The 21,000-nt window shown below is 42.8% G+C and overlaps 3 protein-coding genes across 3 annotated transcripts in view; 1 reads left to right on the plus strand and 2 right to left on the minus strand.

Annotated features, from left to right (window-relative positions):
- LOC124259634 (cadherin-23-like) overlaps positions 1-7,905 on the minus strand; it is a 34,410-nt gene extending 26,505 nt beyond the window's left edge. The window contains exons 1-3 of the mRNA XM_046693805.1: positions 7,780-7,905; positions 6,957-7,082; positions 958-1,039 (exon numbers count right to left, since the gene is read on the minus strand). Of these exons, the coding sequence (XP_046549761.1) occupies positions 958-1,039; positions 6,957-7,082; positions 7,780-7,797 (226 nt within the window). The 5' untranslated portion in view covers positions 7,798-7,905. The remainder of the gene's footprint in view (positions 1-957; positions 1,040-6,956; positions 7,083-7,779) is intronic.
- LOC124259636 (cadherin-related family member 1-like) lies at positions 7,788-19,647 on the minus strand. The gene is made up of 9 exons (XM_046693808.1): positions 19,511-19,647; positions 18,454-18,518; positions 17,849-17,875; positions 14,641-14,745; positions 13,384-13,517; positions 12,713-12,805; positions 12,270-12,359; positions 11,894-11,997; positions 7,788-7,914 (listed from the first exon to the last, which is right to left on the minus strand). Exons 2-8 carry the CDS (start codon positions 18,491-18,493, stop codon positions 11,923-11,925), a joined length of 564 nt encoding a protein of 187 aa, XP_046549764.1. The 5' UTR covers positions 18,494-18,518; positions 19,511-19,647; the 3' UTR covers positions 7,788-7,914; positions 11,894-11,922.
- Positions 11,153-11,716, plus strand: LOC124259641 (extensin-like). Its single transcript, XM_046693813.1, has one exon. It carries the CDS (start codon positions 11,153-11,155, stop codon positions 11,714-11,716), a length of 564 nt encoding a protein of 187 aa, XP_046549769.1.
- Positions 19,648-21,000: the final 1,353 nt, after the last annotated feature.

Below are 21,000 nucleotides of genomic sequence, written 5' to 3' on the forward strand. Positions count from 1 at the left end.
GTACACAATAAAATTCTATCATGAAGACCCTCCACATTAATCAAACCCCGACCTCCAGAATTGATTGGCATATATACACGGTTAAGAGAGGAACGAGGGTGGTGGGCTCTGTTATTAGACATGATCCTTCTGGTCAGACGGTCAAGACTCTGGATGTCTTGTTTTGTCCATTCAACTACTCCAAAGGAATAGGAAAGGACTGGCACAGCAAATGTATTGGTGGCTTTGACCTTGTATCGAGCATTTAGCTCTGATGTCCAGATTTTCTTTAAGCGAGATTTATACTCGGCCCGAAGTTTGTCTTGAATCTGGGCATTCTGGAGCTTGTCTCGAACTTGCATTCCAAGATAGGTGTAGGCCTGATCTTCCACAAAATGCTCAATAACTCCTCCCCCTTGGGGTATTATTATTATTATTATTATTATTATTATAATAGGATATTTATATAGCGCACATATCCACGCACTAGTGCATGCTCAAGGCGCTGGTATTTTTCCCCTCGCTCATAGGATGTCAATCTCAACGGCACATCGCATTATCAATCTCAACTCCCTGGGGAGTATACAACTCTTGCAGCCACTAGGCTCCTTTCACAGCTGGGTGGACTGGGACACATAGTCACAGTACTTTGTCCATGTTCACTGCACTTTGCTGTACCCGTAACTAGGTGTTTGCACGTATTCATGTGGCCACCATCTGGTCAAATACCAACGGATTCGTTGGTTCTTTTAAGTGCACAGGGCTGTGTACTGTACACTAGGGATTGTGACAACACTGAAAGAGTCTGCACACAAAGTTGACACCAAGGTTTTTACACCCGGTCACAGGTGGGCTCGATCCCGACACCTCAACCTTGCTGGATCATTAGCCTTGAGCCCTAGCCAGCTGGCCCACCGCAGCCTGATTGTTCATTACCTCCCTCAGCAACATTAAACTATACGTAAAACAAGTACTTACCATTCTTTATCTTAATCTTCACTGGTCTGGAACTACCCTGATCTCCATCACGGGCACCAATTTTCAGCTGTACAGATGTGTTCTGGAGAAACAACAATTAAGCCACATAGTATCCAATATATTCATATCCATATATCAGTGGGTGTATCAGTGAGTGTGCCAATATACGCATGAGTTGGTGTGCCAGTGGATCTGATAGTGGGTGTATCAGTGGATCTGATAGTGGGTGTATCAGTGGATCTGATAGTGGGTGTATCAGTGGATCTGATAGTGGGTGTATCAGTGGATCTGATAGTGGGTGTATGAGTGGGTCTGATAGTGGGTGTATCAGTGGATCTGATAGTGGGTGTATCAGTGGATCTGATAGTGGGTGTATCAGTGGATCTGATAGTGGGTGTATCAGTGGATCTGATAGTGGGTGTATCAGTGGGTCTGATAGTGTGTGTATCAGTGGGTCTGATAGTGTGTGTATCAGTGGGTCTGATAGTGTGTGTATCAGTGGATCTGATAGTGTGTGTATCAGTGAATCTGATAGTGGGTGCGTCAGTGGGTGTATCAGTGGTTCTGATAGTGGGTGCATCAGTGGATCTGATAATGGGTGTATCAGAGGATCTGATAGTGGGTGTATCAGTGGATCTGATAGTGGGTGTATCAGTGGATCTGATAGTGGGTGTATCAGTGGATCTGATAGTGGGTGTATCAGTGGATCTTATAGTGGGTGTATCAGTGGGTGTGATAGTGGGTGCATCAGTGGATCTGATAATGGGTGTATCAGCGGATCTGATAGTGGGTGTATCAGTGGGTGTATCTGTGGATCTGATAGTGGGTGTATCAGTGGTTCTGATAGTGGGTGTATCAGTGGGTCTGATAGTGGGTGTATCAGTGGATCTGATAATGGGTGTATCAGTGGATCTGATAGTGGGTGTATCAGTGGGTCTGATAGTGGGTGTATCAGTGGGTCTGATAGTGGGTGTATCAGTGGATCTGATAGTGGGTGTATCAGTGGGTGTATCAGTGGATCTGATAGTGGGTGTATCAGTGGGTCTGATAGTGGGTGTATCAGTGGATCTGATAGTGGGTGTATCAGTGGGTCTGATAGTGGGTGTATCAGTGGGTCTGATAGTGGGTGTATCAGTGGATCTGATAGTGGGTGTATCAGTGGATCTGATATTGGGTGTATCAGTGGATCTGATAGTGGGTGTATCAGTGGATCTGATAGTGGGTGTATCAGTGGGTCTGATAGTGTGTGTATCAGTGGGTCTGATAGTGTGTGTATCAGTGGATTTGATAGTGGGTGTATCAGTGAATCTGATAGTGTGTGTATCAGGGTGGGTGTATCAGTGGATCTGATAGTGGGTGTATCAGTGGATCTTATAGTGGGTGTATCAGTGGGTGTGATAGTGGGTGCATCAGTGGATCTGATAATCGGTGTATCAGCGGATCTGATAGTGGGTGTATCAGTGGGTGTATCTGTGGATCTGATAGTGGGTGTATCAGTGGTTCTGATAGTGGGTGTATCAGTGGATCTGATAGTGGGTGTATCAGTGGATCTGATAGTGGGTGTATCAGTGGATCTGATAGTGGGTGTATCAGTGGGTCTGATAGTGGGTGTATCAGTGGGTCTGATAGTGGGTGTATCAGTGGGTCTGATAGTGGGTGTATCAGTGGATCTGATAGTGGGTGTATCAGTGGATCTGATAGTGGGTGTATCAGTGGATCTGATAGTGGGTGTATCAGTGGGTCTGATAGTGGGTGTATCAGTGGGTCTGATAGTGTGTGTATCAGTGGATCTGATAGTGGGTGTATCAGTGAATCTGATAGTGGGTGCGTCAGTGGGTGTATCAGTGGGTCTGATAGTGGGTGCATCAGTGGATCTGAAAATGGGTGTATCAGTGGATCTGATAGTGGGTGTATCAGTGGATCTGATAGTGGCTGTATCAGTGAATCTGATAGTGGGTGCGTCAGTGGGTGTATCAGTGGGTCTGATAGTGGGTGCATCAGTGGATCTGATAATGGGTGTATCAGTGGATCTGATAGTGGGTGTATCAGTGGATCTGATAGTGGGTGTATCAGTGGATCTGATAGTGGGTGTATCAGTGGATCTGATAGTGGGTGTATCAGTGGGTGTGATAGTGGGTGCATCAGTGGATCTGATAATGGGTATATCAGCGGATCTGATAGTGGGTGTATCAGTGAATCTGACAGTGGGTGTATCAGTGGGTGTATCTGTGGATCTGATAGTGGGTGTATCAGTGGGTCTGATAGTGGGTGTATCAGTGGGTGTGTCAGTGGATCTGATAGTGGGTGTATCAGTGGGTCTGATAGTGGGTGTATCAGTGGATCTGATAATGGGTGTATCAGTGGATCTGATAGTGGGTGTATCAGTGGGTCTGATAGTGGGTGTATCAGTGGGTGCATCACTGGATCTGATAGTGGGTGTATCAGTGGATATGATAGTGGGTGTATCAGTGGATCTGATAGTGGGTGTATCAGTGGGTCTGATAGTGGGTGTATCAGTGGATCTGATAGTGGGTGTATCAGTGGATCTGATAGTGGGTGTATCAGTAGGTGCATCAGTGGATATGATAGTGGGTGTATCAGTGGGTCTGATAGTGGGTGTATCAGTGGATCTGATAGTGGGTGTATCAGTGGATCTGATAGTGGGTGTATCAGTGGGTCTGATAGTGGGTGTATCAGTGGATCTGATAGTGGGTGCATCAGGGAATCTGATAGTGGGTGTATCAGTGAATCTGATAGTGGGTGTATCAGTGGGTGTATCAGTGGATCTAATAGAGGTTGTATCAGTGGGTGTATCAGTGAATCTGATATTGGGTGTATCAGTAGATGCGCCAGTGGATCTGATAGTGGGTGTATCAGTGGAAATCATAGTGGGTGTATCAGTGGGTATATCTGTGGATCTAATAGTGGGTGTGTCAGTGGGTGTATTAGTGGATTTTATAGTGGGTGAATTGATCAGTGAGTGTATCAGTGGGTGTTCCAAAGGATCTGATAGTGGGTGTGCCAGTGGATCTGATAGTGGATGTATCAGTGGGTGTATCAGTGGATCTGATAGTGGGTGTGTCAGTGAATCTGATAGTGGGTGTATCAGTGGGTCTGATAGTGGGTGTATCACTGGATCTGATAGTGGGTGTATCAGTGGCTCTGACAGTGGGTGTATCAGTGGATCTGATAGTGGGTGTATCAGTGGATCTGATAGTGGCTGTATCAGTGAATCTGATAGTTGGTGCATCAGTGGGTGTATCAGTGGATCTGATAGTGGGTGTATCAGTGGGTGCATGAGTGGGTGTGCCAGTGGATCTGATAGTGGGTGTATCAGTGGGTGTGTCTGTGGATCTAATAGTGGGTGTATCAGTGGATCTGATAGTGGTGTGTATCAGTGAATCTGATAGTGGGTGCGTCAGTGGGTGTATCAATGGATCTTATAGTGGGTGTATTAGTGGGTGTATCAGTGAGTGTATCAGTGGATCTTATAGAGGGTGTATCAGTGGGTGCATGAATGGGTGTGCCAGTGGATCTAATAGTGGGTGTGTAAGTGGGTGTGTCTGTGGATCTAATAGTGGGTGTATCAGTGGTTGTATCAGTGGGTGTATCGGTGGGTGTATCAGTGGGTGTATCAGTGGATCTCATAGTGGGTGTATCAGTGGATCTTATAGTGGGTGTATCAGTGGGTGCATGAGTGGGTGTGCCAGTGGATCTGATACTGGGTGTATAAGTGGGTGTGTCTTTGGATCTAATAGTGGGTGTGTCAGTGGGTGTATCAGTGGATCTAATAGTGGGTGTGTCAGTGGGTGTATCAGTGGATCTGATAGTGGGTGTATCAGTGGGTGTATCAGTGGATTTTATAGTGGGTGTATCAGTGGTTGTATCAGTGGGTGTATCAATGGATATAATAGTGGGTGTATCAGTGGGTGTATCAGTGGATCTGATAGTGGGTGTATCAGTGGATGTGCCAGTGGATCTGATAGTGGGTGTATCAGTGGATCTCATAGTGGGTGTATCAGTGGGTATATCTGTGGATCTAATAGTGGGTGTGTCAGTGGGTGTATCAGTGGATCTTATAGTGGGTGAATTGATCAGTGAGTGTATCAGTGGGTGTTCCAAAGGATCTGATAGTGGATCTGATAGTGGGTGTGACAGTGGATCTGATAGTGGATGTATCAGTGGGTGTATCAGTGGCTCTGATAGTGGGTGTGTCAGTGAGTGTGTCTGTGGATCTAATAGTGGGTGTGTCAGTGGGTGTATCAGTGGATCTAATAGTGGGTGTGTCAGTGGGTGTATCAGTGGATCTTATAGTGGGTGTATCAGTGGTTGTATCAGTGGGTGTATCAGTGGATCTAATAGTGGGTGTATCAGTGGGTGTATCAGTGGATCTGATAGTGGGTGTATCAGTGGGTGTGTCTGTGGATCTAATAGTGGGTGTGCCAGTGGGTGTATCAGTGGATCTGATAGTGGGTGTATCAGTGGATGTGCCAGTGGATCTGATAGTGGATGTATCAGTGGATCTCATAGTGGGTGTATCAGTGGGTATATCTGTGGATCTAATAGTAGGTGTGTCAGTGGGTGTATCAGTGGATCTTATAGAGGGTGAATTGATCAGTGAGTGTATCAGTGGGTGTTCCAAAGGATCTGATAGTGGGTGTGACAGTGGATCTGATAGTGGATGTATCAGTGGGTGTATCAGCGGCTCTGATAGTGGGTGTATCAGTGAGTGTGACTGTGGATCTAATAGTGGGTGTGTCAGTGGGTGTATCAGTGGATCTTATAGTGGGTGTATTGATTAGTGAGTGTATCAGTGGGTGTTCCAAAGGATCTGATAGTGGGTGTGACAGTGGATCTGATAGTGGATGTATCAGTGGGTGTATCAGTGGATCTCATAGTGGGTGTATCAGTGGGTGTATCAATGGATATAATAGTGGGTGTATCAGTGGGTGTATCAGTGGATCTGATAGTGGGTGTATCAGTTGATGTGCCAGTGGATCTGATAGTGGGTGTATCAGTGGATCTCATAGTGGGTGTATCAGTGGGTATATCTGTGGATCTAATAGTGGGTGTGTCAGTGGGTGTATCAGTGGATCTTATAGTGGGTGAATTGATCAGTGAGTGTATCAGTTGGTGTGCCAAAGGATCTGATAGTGGGTGTGACAGTGGATCTGATAGTGGATGTATCAGTGGGTGTATCAGTGGCTCTGATAGTGGGTGTGTCAGTGAGTGTGTCTGTGGATCTAACAGTGGGTGTGTCAGTGGGTGTATCAGTGGATCTGATAGTGGGTGTATTGATCAGTGAGTGTATCAGTGGGTGCATCAGTGGATCTGATAGTGGGTGTGTCAGTGGGTGTTCCAAAGGATATTATGGTGGGTATATCAAAGGATCTGATGGTGGGTTATCAGTGGATCTGATAGTGGGTGTTCCAAAGGATCTTATGGTAGGTGTATCACTGGGTGTATCAATGGGTGTATCAGTGGATCTGATTGTGGGTGTGCCAGTGGATGTGATAGTGGATCGGATAGTGGGTGTATCAGTGGATGTATCAGTGGGTGTGCCAGTGGGTGTGCCAGTGAGTGTGCCAGTTGACTGGCAGGGACACCAAGATGGCTTCTCACACCTTATCAATATTCGGAATCAAACCAATATTTTCACTGTGACAAGGAAACACTTCAACCACATGACCACACCACCAGCCACATAAGGCCTGAAATGTTCTAAATAGTTTTCTTTTGGCATAACTAGGATAAAATTTAGTATGATATTGCATGTGAGAGTGATTCACTGATTAACTGAGGTTTAACAATATTTCTAGTATCACTTCTGAAAGACCAGAAATGAGCTTCACATATTGTTACCATATAGGGAATCAAACCCAAGTCTTCAGGGTGGTGAGAAACCCTTTATCTGCTAGGCTATCCTACTGGCCTGTATGACAGTGAACATATATTCAATGAAGATCACACATTTACACTTAGTATATATATCAACTCACCAGCGGAACATTTTCTCTGACATAGATCGTGAGAGGAACATTGACAAACTCAGGTAGAGTGTCCTGGGCATCTATCACGTTGATCAGCACATTGACAGAGGTGGTCAAAGCAGGCGTTCCTAAATCCTGGAAGCAGAAAGGTACTTATAGTAATATAGTAGTATAGCACAACAGGAGTACGTCATCTCCCAATCACTGACAAATTTACCAGTTTTTTTATTAATGTAGTATCTTTGTGATTTCAAATCATAGCTAAATTTTCCTACAATCGCCAGCAGCTGAAGGGATTGTGTAAATCCAGATTGGGTCCTTACAGGTAGCAAAAGTACTGTAAGTCCCCATGGTCCCTGGTATGGTGATCTACCATCAGTTGTTGGAGATCTATAGCCCATATTTTTCAAGTTAAATGCTAGTTTTAATACCTGAAATTGTGATATTCTAGTTGTTTTAATCTCCTTTGTCGAGAGACTTATATTATCTATTGTTTACATATTAACTGTTTTAGTCACGATATGGCTGAAATATTGCCGATGTGACTATAAATTTTAACTCACTCACTCACTTACTCACAATGACTGCCAAAAATCACAATTCCTCACAGCTAATAGTGTAAAAATTAAGCAGAATTGTGTGTGTGTGTGTGCGAGTGTGCATAAGTGTGCATGTGTGTGTGTCAGTGTGTCTGTGTCTGTCGTGCATGTGTGTTTATAAATCATGTGACTACTTGTAACCAAATCAACATAAGTGAACTTAACATTCGAACAATTAGGGTGTATAAACCCGTTCACGGTATGCAACAACAGATTCCACACATCATGCTTACCACTGCCTTCAGAGTCATGGTGTAACTTCTTCGAGATTCAAAGTCAAGTTGTCTTTGTAGAACTATGGACGAACTGTATGTCCCTGGCCCAGTCAAGGCCGTTTCCACAGTAAATATTTCACACGTTGCCTGCGACTGGAAAAATATTTTTAACCATGATCACATAACATATCACACAATTTACACAACCTACCAGTATATCATATACATATACAGAACATTGGTGAGAACTCATTAATTAACTCTTCTTACAATTAGATCTTGACCTTCCAGCAGGGTACAGATTGATTGATGTCAGGGATGTCAACCCATAAGCCTTTGTCTAAGAAATGCCCACCAACCACAAGACTGCCCCACACATTGTTCCCACCCCTCTTCCAGTCTGCTCCACTACCTCCCCCAACCAATGACTGCCCCACACATTATTCCCTTCCCTCTTCCAGTCTGCTCCACTACCTCCCCCAACCAATGACAGCCCCACACATTATTCCCTTCCCTCTTCCAGTCTGCTCCACTACCTCCCCCAACCAATGACAGCCCCACACATTATTCCCTCCCCTCTTCCAGTCTGCTCCACTACCTCCCCAACCAATGACAGCCCCACACATTATTCCCTCCCCTCTTCCAGTCTGCTCCACTACCTAATGACAGCCCCACACATTATTACCTCCTCCTCTTCCAGTCTGCTCCACTAGCTCCCCAACCAATGACTGCCCCCACATTATTACCTCCCTCTTCCAGTCTGCTCCACTAGTTCCCCAACCAATGACTGCCCACACATTATTCCCTCCCCTCTTCCAGTCTGCTCCACTACCTCCCCACCAATGACTGGCTGCCCACACATTATTCCCTCCCCTCTTCCAGTCTGCTCCACTACCTCCCCAACCAATGACTGCCCCCACACATTATTCCCTCCCCTCTTCCAGTCTGCTCCACTACCTCCCCAACCAATGACTGCCCCACACATTATTCCCTCCCCTCTTCCAGTCTGCTCCACTACCTCCCCAACCAATGACAGCCCCACACATTATTCCCTCCCCTCTTCCAGTCTGCTCCACTACCTCCCCAACCAATGACTGCCCCACACATTATTCCCTCCCTCTTCCAGTCTGCTCCACTACCTCCCCCAACCAATGACTGCCCCACACATTATTCCCTCCCCTCTTCCAGTCTGCTCCACTACCTCCCCCAACCAATGACAGCCCCACACATTATTCCCTCCCCTCTTCCAGTCTGCTCCACTACCTCCCCAACCAATGACAGCCCCACACATTATTCCCTCCCTTCTTCCAGTCTGCTCCACTACCTTCCCCAACCAATGACAGTCCCACACATTATTCCCTCCCTTCTTCCAGTCTGCTCCACTACCTCCCCAACCAATGACTGCCCCACACATTATTCCTCCCTTCTTCCAGTCTGCTCCACTACCTCCCCCAACCAATGACAGCCCCACACATCATTCCCTCCCCTCTTCCAGTCTGCTCCACTACCTCCCCAACCAATGACAGCCCCACACATTATTCCCTCCCCTCTTCCAGTCTGCTCCACTACCTCCCCAACCAATGACTGCCCCACACATTATTACCTCCCCTCTTCCAGTCTGCTCCACTACCTCCCCAACCAATGACTGCCCCACACATTATTACCTCCCTCTTCCAGTCTGCTCCACTACCTCCCCCAACCAATGACTGCCCCACACATTATTCCCTCTCCTCTTCCAGTCTGCTCCACTACCTTCCCCAACCAATGACAGCCCCACACATTATTACCACTCAATTCTTCTTCCAGTCTGCTCCACTACCTCCCCCAACCAATGACTGCCCACATTATTACCTCCCCTCTTCCAGTCTGCTCCACTACCTCCCCAACCAATGACTGCCCACACATTATTACCTCCCCTCTTCCAGTCTGCTCCACTACCTCCCCAACCAATGACTGCCCCACACATTATTACCTCCCCTCTTCCAGTCTGCTCCACCACCTCCCCCTGACAGCCCCACACATTATTCCTCCCTCTTCCAGTCTGCTCCACTACCTCCCAATGACAGCCCCACACATTATTACCTCCCTCTTCCAGTCTGCTCCACTACCTCCCCCAACCAATGACTGCCCCCTGCCCCCCTCTTCCAGTCTGCTCCACTACCTCCCCAACCAATGACAGCCCCACACATTATTCCCTCCCTTCTTCCAGTCTGCTCCACTACCTCCCCAACCAATGACAGCCCCACACATTATTCTCCTCTCCTCTTCCAGTCTGCTCCACTACCTCCCCAACCAATGACAGTCCCACACATTATTACCTCCCTCTTCCAGTCTGCTCCACTACCTCCCCAACCAATGACTGCCCCCACACATTATTCCTCCCCTCTTCCAGTCTGCTCCACTACCTCCCCAACCAATGACTGCCCCACACATTATTACCTCCCCTCTTCCAGTCTGCTCCACTACCTCCCCAACCAATGACTGCCCCACACATTATTACCTCCCCTCTTCCAGTCTGCTCCACTACCTCCCCAACCAATGACTGCCCCACACATTATTACCTCCCCTCTTCCAGTCTGCTCCACTACCTCCCCAACCAATGACTGCCCCACACATTATTACCTCCCCTCTTCCAGTCTGCTCCACTACCTCCCCCAACCAATGACTGCCCCACATTATTCCCTCCCCTCTTCCAGTCTGCTCCACTACCTCCCCAACCAATGACAGCCTCCACATTATTACCTCCCTCTTCCAGTCTGCTCCACTACCTCCCCCAACCAATGACTGCCCACACATTATTCCTCCCTCTTCCAGTCTGCTCCACTACCTCCCCAACCAATGACTGCCCCACACATTATTGCCTCCCCCTCTTCCAGTCTGCTCCACTACCTCCCCCAACCAATGACTGCCCCACACATTATTACCTCCCTCTTCCAGTCTGCTCCACTACCTCCCCAACCAATGACTGCCCCACACATTATTACCTCCCCTCTTCCAGTCTGCTCCACTACCTCCCCCAACCAATGACTGCCCCACACATTATTCCCTCCCTCTTCCAGTCTGCTCCACTACCTCCCCAACCAATGACTGCCCCACACATTATTACCTCCCTCTTCCAGTCTGCTCCACTACCTCCCCCACCAATGACTGCCCCACACATTATTCCCCTCCTCCCTCTTCCAGTCTGCTCCACTCTTAGTCCTCCCTACCTCCCCAACCAATGACAGTCCCACAGCCATTGTTCCTCTCCTCACAGTCTATCCACTACCTCCCCAACCAATGACAGTCCACACTATAACCTCCCCTCTTCCAGTCTGCTCCACTACCTCCCCACCAATGACTGCCCCACATCATTCCCTCCCTCTTCCAGTCTGCTCCTGCCTCCCCACCAATGACTGCCCCACATTATGCCCTCCTCTTCCAGTCTGCTGACTGCCCCACAACCATGACTGCCCCCTCCTCTTCCAGTCTGCTCCACTCCCCAACCAATGACTGCCCCACACATTATTCCCTCTCCTCTTCCAGTCTGCTCCACTACCTTCCCCAACCAATGACAGCCATTATTACCTCCCCTCTTCCAGTCTGCTCCACTAGCTCCCCAACCAATGACTGCCCCCACACATTATTACCTCCTCTCTTCCAGTCTGCTCCACTACCTCCCCAACCAATGACTGCCCCACACATTATTCCCTCCCTCTTCCAGTCTGCTCCACTACCTCCCCAACCAATGACTGCCCCCACATTATTCCCTCCCCTCTTCCAGTCTGCTCCACTACCTCCCCCCAATGACTGCCCCACACATTATTCCCTCCCTCTTCCAGTCTGCTCCACTACCTCCCCAACCAATGACTGCCCCACACATTATTCCCTCCCTCTTCCAGTCTGCTCCACTACCTCCCCAACCAATGACTGCCCCACACATTATTCCCTCCCCTCTTCCAGTCTACTCCACTAGCTCCCCAACCAATGACTGCCCCACACATTATTCCCTCCCCTCTTCCAGTCTGCTCCACTAGTTCCCCAACCAATGACTGCCCCACACATCATTCCCTCCCCTCTTCCAGTCTGCTCCACTACCTTCCCCAACCAATGACTGCCCCACTTATTATTCCCCTCATCACAAGTGACTAACCTCAGCATCACTTGAGGAACAGGCGACGGTCACTCGGGCATTATCTGCAGCATCTTCATCCCGTATCGATATCCCGGTGAATATGGCGTTCCAGTAGCAACATTCTGGAGACCAAAGTCAATGAATCTGTTATGAAGGAGCTACCAAACATACATACATGACATACAACTAAGAATTACCACACATTTTTATTTGTTTTTATATTTGTTTCTAGTTAGGGATTTTATTTTCTAAAATGGTCATACCCTCTAACTACAAATATGATAACTTAACCAATGATTGCAGTTGTTCAATCTACATGGTAAACTATTTTACATGGAAGACCTTATGATTCAATATTTCCTCGAATGATAATCTGTAAGGTTGTGATACTTACCTCGTTCACCTTCATGCTGTAGGGGCCATTGAGAAACTCAGGGGCTTTATCATTCACATCAGTCAATGTGATGTCAATCTCTACTGTTGCCTGCAAATATGGGAGAGACATTTCATATATGTTAAAAGGGATCAAAAACCAACCCCACATTTCATATTAGGACCATAGCACTAGGAAAAGCCCATATGTCAAAGCATAGCAGGCCCTGTATCCCAAAACATTCATGGTGCAAAGACTACCAAAATGGAATGACCAAAATGCAACAAGAAATTGACACAGTTTCCACAGACACACAAAAGTTATCATTCACTGTGCGTCCTGAAAAAGCATGAGCGGTAGGTTCAAAATAGACTGTTAGTTTGGGATCACATTACAAGTGTAAAACACACGTCAAACAAACTACATACAAAAATTCCAGTATTCTGACAGATGGTTTAACTCACTGTTAGGCCCCTCCCATCCCAGCAACTAAACACTGGTTTGAGCAGTCGAGCATTCTCTCCAGTTGGATTGTTCTCAAATTCTTTCAAATAGTTCTGAAAGTCAAACATAATATTTTTTAATATGAATCTGTTCTCAAACAAGAGATTGACACTGCTTGGCATACTTGATGAATGACTACTTTAAGAACAATACCACAACGGAGCCATGGAACATTCTTCTACTTCGCATTTATAAAGATACAAGAATATTTTACATTCAGACAATCTCTATCTATAAATGAAACAATAATATTGGTACATAATACACTCATGAAATTCAGAAAAGAAATTTCTGTGAAGTGTGACAGTGAAATTTAAGTTCAGATATTTTCATGCTGCGACTATTATATAATCTATCCTGGCTCAAACACTTCCAAGAGTCATTCAGGAGCATGTCAACCATTTGGTCAAGATCTACAACAACCTGTGCAGAGTTGTGTCCCTTGACCTTACCAGAAGCACATCCCAGATTTTGCCGCTGGTTTGTCATGGTAACGACTGCCATACCCTGAATCACACTGTGTTTCCTCCATTCACAACTGAAATACTGTCAGAGGCAGTACACCATCAGCAACTCCAGAGTGTCACAATAAATACGTCATAATGCCAATAAATTAGTAAATAGGTCCTACCTCTCTGTCCAAGAGCCGGTTAACGGTGACCTCGCCTGTTGCCTCATTCACCTCCAGTGTCTGACTCTGTACCCCATAGCCCACAATTGGGTCCCCATCATCATCTTTGCATGACAGCGTCCCCACACTAGTGCCTGTAACAAAATGTAAAGTTGAACAAAACTACTATAACACTTGGGTGTTCATGTTTAACCAAAATGTCCCTGATGAATACTTCACTGAATCTAAATGAGTGCTGTACAATAGAGCACTCATGTAACCCTTACCTTGTATTAAACCTCCTATGATCTTACCAAGTGTGTGAGTGAAAGGTTGCAGTGCTCTCTGCAATAACTCATGGGCATCAAGTCATGGGAGACAAAAAACAATCTTCAAACATCCTGCACTGAATACAACTATGATGATGTCATCGTACTACTGTTTTCAGATTTGAACAAGGCTTTTCTGAATTTTCATTTTAAAGAAATAAAAATGAAAAATTTTAATGAAATTCCATATACATGGAAAAAAGTATTGCAACACACCCTATTTTTCACAGTATTAATATGTTAACATTAAACACAACAAGAGAACTTACCCAAACCTTAGACTCCCTAACCTCACTACTACTATCCTTATTGACTGCATTAGGCTTTGAATTTGGTGTTTTTAATTTGAGTTGCAATACTATTGTCTATGTGTATATATATCAACCATAACATGGTTTAAGTCAGAGAATTACCTTGAAACAGCATAAATCATCATATTATCATGACATTCCTGTCATGGAGTCATGCCTTGGACTTTGGTAGACTTGTCAATTTATTAACCAGCATGTCTGACTAAAGCAAATATCATATGCTAATAATCATGTAATATAAGAAATATTCCCAATCGACAAGTAGAAATCAACATTATTATTCTGTGTTCATTTCTGAACCACTACAAAAATACTGCACTGAAGTTTGCTGAATGAAAAGTACATTTTATACTAAAGCACAATACGAACTGTTTCAATTCAATTCATAACTTCAAAATTAAAATACAATCAACAATACCTAAAAATTAGTATTTAGCAAACCATGCTTTAGGGTACTATGTAACTATGCCACTATAAATATTAAAACCATTTCACGTCACCTTTGTAGACATCAGTTGTATCGATGTATGATGTAAAGATGTGACATTCTTTTCCTCTCAGAGAGAAAGACTCTCAGTCATTACACTTACAAACAAAATATCATCATGAACATGTCAACAGATATCCAGATAGCTTACCTATTGCTGTGTTTTCCAAGATACCTTGCTTGGTGAGCCGATCAAGAAGGTTACCATCTACGTTTTGACCATTTTCGTTCGTAACGAAATAGGGAGCAGAGTTGACTGGAACAAAAAAAGTGAGTCTGTAAATAATAACGAAAGATGAAGATTGAGGCATAGTTTCAAGTAAAATATTGTTCCATCATGACATCATTCTGCAGATCCAAACAAGTGCTTGCAAGCCCACAATATCATTCAGTGGACCATGCTGCTTTTGAGGTAGTACATATGTGTTTGTGAGACCATCAAAGATTAGCCAAACTCCCTTGTTCAATAAATGGACTTGTCCACCATTGCTAAGATCAGATCAGTGATCTATATGTAAATACAAGTAAATATTATAAAGCTTGTAAATTTCATTAAGATTTTTCCTTCTGTGTCAGTGTTGTTATTGTATTACATTGTTTAGGTTAAGATTCCGTGCAGGGCAAGTCGCTCTATTTTGAAGTTTTTTTATGCCAAGGGTGGCATGGAAACTTCTAAATTGCATAGACCTATCTAGCTTAGAAAAACCTTTCTTGGAGCTTTTTAAAACTGATATTAAAGGAGTGAGGTATGCCTCCATCATGTCACATTGCACGCACACACGCACACACGCACACACACACACACATGTGCATGCAAACATATACATGCACACACAAGCAAACTCTTTAACCATTGGGCTACCCCACCGCCCCCTAATGTCTACAGGGTGAAAGCCCAGGTAAACAATTAGTTTTTAGTCCGTCAAGAATACCTTAAGGCCTATCACTGTCCATACTTAATTATTATTACATGTATATCATCTCCATCTCATTTTTATAACTTTAGCTTTGTTTTGGAAGAAGTTTCACCATTTTGTTTCTATGATCAATAACATAATTCGCACAGAATTTCTTATCTTGTGTGTTAAACCTCACACTACAAGGATCAAGTTATGAATTCTTGGCGTCTATGGGAAAAATAACTGTCCTGCCACATATGCCTTATGATTTTTATATAGTTGCCTGTAGTCAAGGGTAGGGCTGTAACGATTCTGTTTGATTCATCGAAAATCGAATCTGACACCTTAGTTTCGATTTTCGATAACCATTGTCACTATTTATTTGAATGCCTATTTAAATTATTTCCACTCAGTGAGAACGTAATTTGGAGCAATTCAAGCAGTTTCGAGCACTGAAATAAGGCGAAACGTGATAGCTGATGCCGAACTAATTATCCAATGAGAATTGTTGTTAAAGTACTGTCGGAAATAGAAAAAAACTGTATTTTCTCATTTATCTCTACAATTTATGTAGTTGATATGTGCAAGTGTGAAATATATGTTAAACTAAGTTCGGCCTAACTACAGTCTCAGTGGTGGGGACATACGAAACGTAGAAAAAGGGCTTTACTGGGGAGAGATTAGTGCAGAAATGAGCAATGCGGTTTTTTTCTAAGTCCAAAACGATTTATTTGGAACAGACCATGGCTTTATGCCAATTAGTGTGCGATGATATTGTATTACAAAGGACACTTTTTAAATGCCCATTTTGAAATTAGACGTAGCTTCATTATAAACGATAGCTGGCATAAAAAATAATGACTTTCATGCTGAAACTATTAAGGATGTAGCTATCATGGAGCCTCACTATCACTATAAAAAGAAACAGAGAGAAGGGTTCGTCTCAAAAGCAAAACCTGGACGGGTATCGGAGACGATTGTTGGGGTCGGGCTGGGGGGTAGAGATATCAGCTAAGATAAGATAATCCTTTAGGGCAATTATACTGGGGAAGTACACGGCATGTCATAACAATTTACAAATAATATCCAGTCCTGTCGATCTTCGCGATTGGGTGGTCATGCCACCTATATAGTTTGAGACATGTAATACGATGCGTTTCTATGGTTATCAGGTATCATACTCTTTTACATATCTCAACATAAACTTTATGAAAGAAAGACACGTAAGATGTTAATCAATAGATGAGACATAGTCAGCACACATGAAAAAGCACAAAATATCTTTGATATGACCCCTTGTGCCTGTAAGGCAGCGCATGCATTTCATGCTAGGTGAGTCGACGGTCCGTCATCATACCTGGCTGAGCGACCTAATTGCCATCTATAGTCTGATCTATTGTTTTCAGCAACTATTTGTATTTTTTCTAAGTTTTGCCCGATTTTACGAGTAAACATGCTTTTCCGGATATCCTATTACGCATCCCACTGAATGCCAAGTTAGGCCAAAGTGGCTTATTTCGACATATGCTATTTGCAGTTGTGTAAATTTTAGGGATACAGAGTAACAGCCTAAAAACAGTTTTTTTCTATTTCCGACAGTACTTTAGTAGACATCGCCAAGTTGACAATGGATTAAAAAAGCTGACTCTGAGAGTTAAATGAAATCTGATGTTTTCACTTGTACGAAGAATCAAATCGAATCTGAAATGATTGAATCAAGGGTTTAATATCGAAAATCGAATTGAATCGACGTCTGGGTGAATCGTTGCAGCCCTAGTCAAGGGCTAAGTGAGAGCAGAATCCTTTTGAAAGGAAAATCACCTGTAGTGTACAAATTTATTTAGATCTCAGAGGCTGATTTTCAGGCCACAAGTCTACAGCAAACTCCGGTTCAAATTCCCAAGTTGACAATAATATGTCCCAATTCATGCTGATACTGTCAGCTGATGGTGTGAGCAAATCATCATGATGTTATTGACAGCTGTTACGTGCGAGCTGTGAATGTGGATGAGGCTTTAATCATGTCACTGCTGAGTGACCTGCATTATTGCGTTGAAAGCAATAACACATCACAGAATTAAAGAAGGTATTTTTTTTTAAATCCCAAATAAAAAAAAATATCCCAATTTTTACAATCCATCCAAACATCCCCGCTTGTCTGTCTTGAAGTGTGTTTGATAAACAATGTGGGATGACTGGTTTGTGATCATGTTGATAACACTTACCTTGTAACATGTCATATTTGTGATTACACTTTCTCAGTAACACTTACCTTGTAACATGTCATATTTGTGATTACACTTTCTCAGTAACACTTACCTTGTAACATGTCATATTTGTGATTACACTTTCTCAGTAACACTTACCTTGTAACATGTCATATTTGTGATTACACTTTCTCAGTAACACTTACCTTGTAACATGTCATATTTGTGATTACACTTTCTCAGTAACACTTACCTTGTTGATAACTTGAGGCAATCAAGCCTAAAAACAAAAGAATAAAAAAAACAGTGAGTTAATGAGGTAATGTATTCCTATCACCAGGATATATTTAGGCAGATTAAGTCACCAGTAACTAGGGGTGTCGCGATGCATCGATACATTTTTACTGACGATACGATACGCGATACATGCTTGCGTGTATCGATTCCTATTTTAAAACTTTATCGATTCAAATTTTTATGCTATATCCATCTCTTTCAAAGTCTTGATAGTAAAATTATACGAGATCGCTCTGATAAATAGATGTAGCTAGCTTTACTTAAAAAATAGGTTTGAAACTAACAGCTTTTGTGATTGGCTAGACTATTTTGATGGACCAATCAGCGAGCGCGTACGTTGCCGGTAAGGTAATGCTATGAAAAGGCGCGAAAATTATGTATCGCGATACGTATCGTATTGTGACCTTAAAATCGTGATACGTATCGTATCGTGAGATTGGTGTATCGTGACACCCCTACCAGTAACACAACATTATCATTGCTGAAATCATTGACACATTATCTAATCCAATCATCACAAATACTAAAGCATAGATAAGGAAAAGCATTCCATTCCCTTACCTGCAAGTGTTGCTGACAACAGCAGCATAGCTGACCCCATCGTGTTGTGGGCCAATAATTTCAGTCTGGAACGAGGTAGGAAAAACATAATATAGCAGAGTTGTTCAAATACAACTGAAGATAATCATATCTATGCATTTTAATATATTTTGTCAATAGGATGAAAATTTGTTTACTAATCAATAAGCATTAACTTTGGGTGTGAACAATAGTTTAGGTATAACATGGTATCACAAATTTAACTTGACAAACCCCAACCTGTCACAATAGCGGGCTAATGAGTGACATTTTAAAACACCATGCTTTTTTTCCAATTAGGTGTTTGTGTAAAAAGATCATAATATTCACTGTATTTTTTTCATTATGATTGTACTTATTCTGTAATGACTGTTTGAACATGTAAGCTCCCTGACCCTTGTACAGTATGCATGCACCATGTACATACCTACTGTTTTCTGTTTACAGAGTTTCAACACACTGACATCATCATTTCTAATTGAACATTCATATCTTTGTCAAACTTAACTATTATTGTCAAACACATATTTATGCAAAGAATAATGCAAATAAGAATTTGTCAGAGAGCATACAATATATCATGATCTGTTGGGTACTTGTATCATTCCTCAGCAAATATGATAACAATTATTACTTACATATTTCTTAAATTACCATTTATTGCAACATAAAAAGAGAAAATGAGCTGTCATAAGTTAACCGAATGTGACGATTTTCACTATTTTTGTCAACAAGAGACTAGATCCAGTAAATGAAACTGAACAGACAACCAATCTTCCTATTTTCAGCAATCAAGCACTGACAAGCAGACGATAATCACTTTACTATGGGCTGGGTAGGATTACCATATATATTTGTTTATAACTATTATCAACATTTTATAAATTATTAATAACGTATCAATGTGTAAAACAGGAGGCCCCACTCAAAATTTATAATCACACGTGAAATACTTGAATCAATATGATACAAATCTTTAAGTATTTTCATACATTGTTACACATCTCAGTATGACCACAAAAGTTTGATATATTCCTACCTGTTTCCTCGTAAGTTGTTATTTCACGAAATAAGCTTTATCCATAGACAGTATTTACGATATGGTTCCACCGCTCCCTTGCACACCCTTAGCCACCCCGACTTTCAGGTAAGCATTCATGCCAGTCTACAAGCGACCGGTTTGGTGAGTACAAAAATAGCCACAATGTTGACAATCAATTCTTGGCTCCTCCCACTGTGAACATTTTCGCAGGTGCGGAAATGTAAATTGCGGAGTGGAAAAGGATACGACACATGTCAATGTATAAAATATTGGTTGATTATATATTGCCGTAAAACATGCAACGAGCATGTATTGACTTTATTCCTTCATACTAAAAACAGGAATCTACGACCATGGGAAAAGACATATACAATCACATCAAAATATAGATATATAAAATTTCCAGAACATAGATATATAGCCTAACACCTAACAGTATCCATTCGTTCCGTTACATATGTGTTAGCTAATGTACATGTAAATAATATCGAGTATATTATTGTTGTAACTGCGAACACACTTATTCATCATATTGCTCCAGTTCTGAATATATCCAACGTGTGTGGACGCCAAAGTGCAATTCATATCATTAACCCCTCAACTTCTTTCTTTTGTAGCACATGCTATATTTGGGATTACACTCAGTAATGTGCAGATTCTAGTACTTTTGTTGGGTTTTAGTGTCCCATCCGGGATTCGAACCAACACCCTCGGAGTGCGGCACCTAATCGCCAGCACACAAAGTCAGCCGTCTAACCGACTCAGTCACCGCGGCTTCCACAAGTGTTACATTTGACCATTTTCTAAATGGCATTTGTATTCATCTCTTTTGTTTTTCTTCAATTTTTTCTGGGGATGATTTGTTAATCGTTTCAGACTGAAGGTCTTTGAAAGAATGAGGTTAAATGTGTTGATAGTATGCCTTCTAGAATGTAATGACGGACAGTGGGGGAAGTTTCTTTATTACCATCTGTCTCACAGTCCTGAACCACATTATTTCCCCACATAATACTTTCACCAGCCAGTTCTTAATTAGTAGGCACAGAATGATGCAAGAAGTTCAGGGCTTAACACTTGGTGCAATGTAAATGGCTTTATAGGCAGTCTTCAATCTTCAATAGGCAAATCTTACTCTCGCATCTGTCTTCAAATCACTTCTTTACGAACGTCTTTTCATGAATTATATCTAACAAAGATACGTTTATTTTCATTAGTTTTTTCTGAATCCGATCTCACTGGGCTCATTTTCTGTTTATTTTCTCTAAATTAATTGTTTCTATCACAATCATATATTTTCAGAGACTAAGCGTGTTTATATTTTTCCAATATAAAAAAAACACGAAAAAAATCCGAATAATGAAATTATCTCTTTCTTGGTAAAAAAAAAATTAGACTACTCTAGGGGAATTTAAAAGAAAGAAAGATAATAGTTACGCAGAACGGATTATTTTGCCACGGTTTATTGGTTATGACTAGTGCATGACAAC

This window comes from Haliotis rubra, unplaced genomic scaffold, assembly GCF_003918875.1.
Source record: "Haliotis rubra isolate DU_JTF1 unplaced genomic scaffold, ASM391887v1 Scf730, whole genome shotgun sequence".
NCBI classification, from domain to species: domain Eukaryota; kingdom Metazoa; phylum Mollusca; class Gastropoda; order Lepetellida; family Haliotidae; genus Haliotis; species Haliotis rubra.

Excerpts from the sequence above, each read along its gene's own strand:
- LOC124259641 (XM_046693813.1), top strand. The coding sequence starts at position 11,153 with ATGACTGCCCCACATTATGCCCTCCTCTTCCAGTCTGCTGACTGCCCC.
- LOC124259636 (XM_046693808.1), bottom strand. The coding sequence starts at position 18,493 with ATGGGGTCAGCTATGCTGCTGTTGTCAGCAACACTTGCAG. Across the intron at positions 13,518-14,640 it reads CTTGGAAAACACAGCAATAG|GCACTAGTGTGGGGACGCTG; the intron begins GTAAGCTATCTG and ends ATTTTGTTACAG. Across the intron at positions 11,998-12,269 it reads ACAGCATGAAGGTGAACGAG|AATGTTGCTACTGGAACGCC; the intron begins GTAAGTATCACA and ends TTTGGTCTCCAG.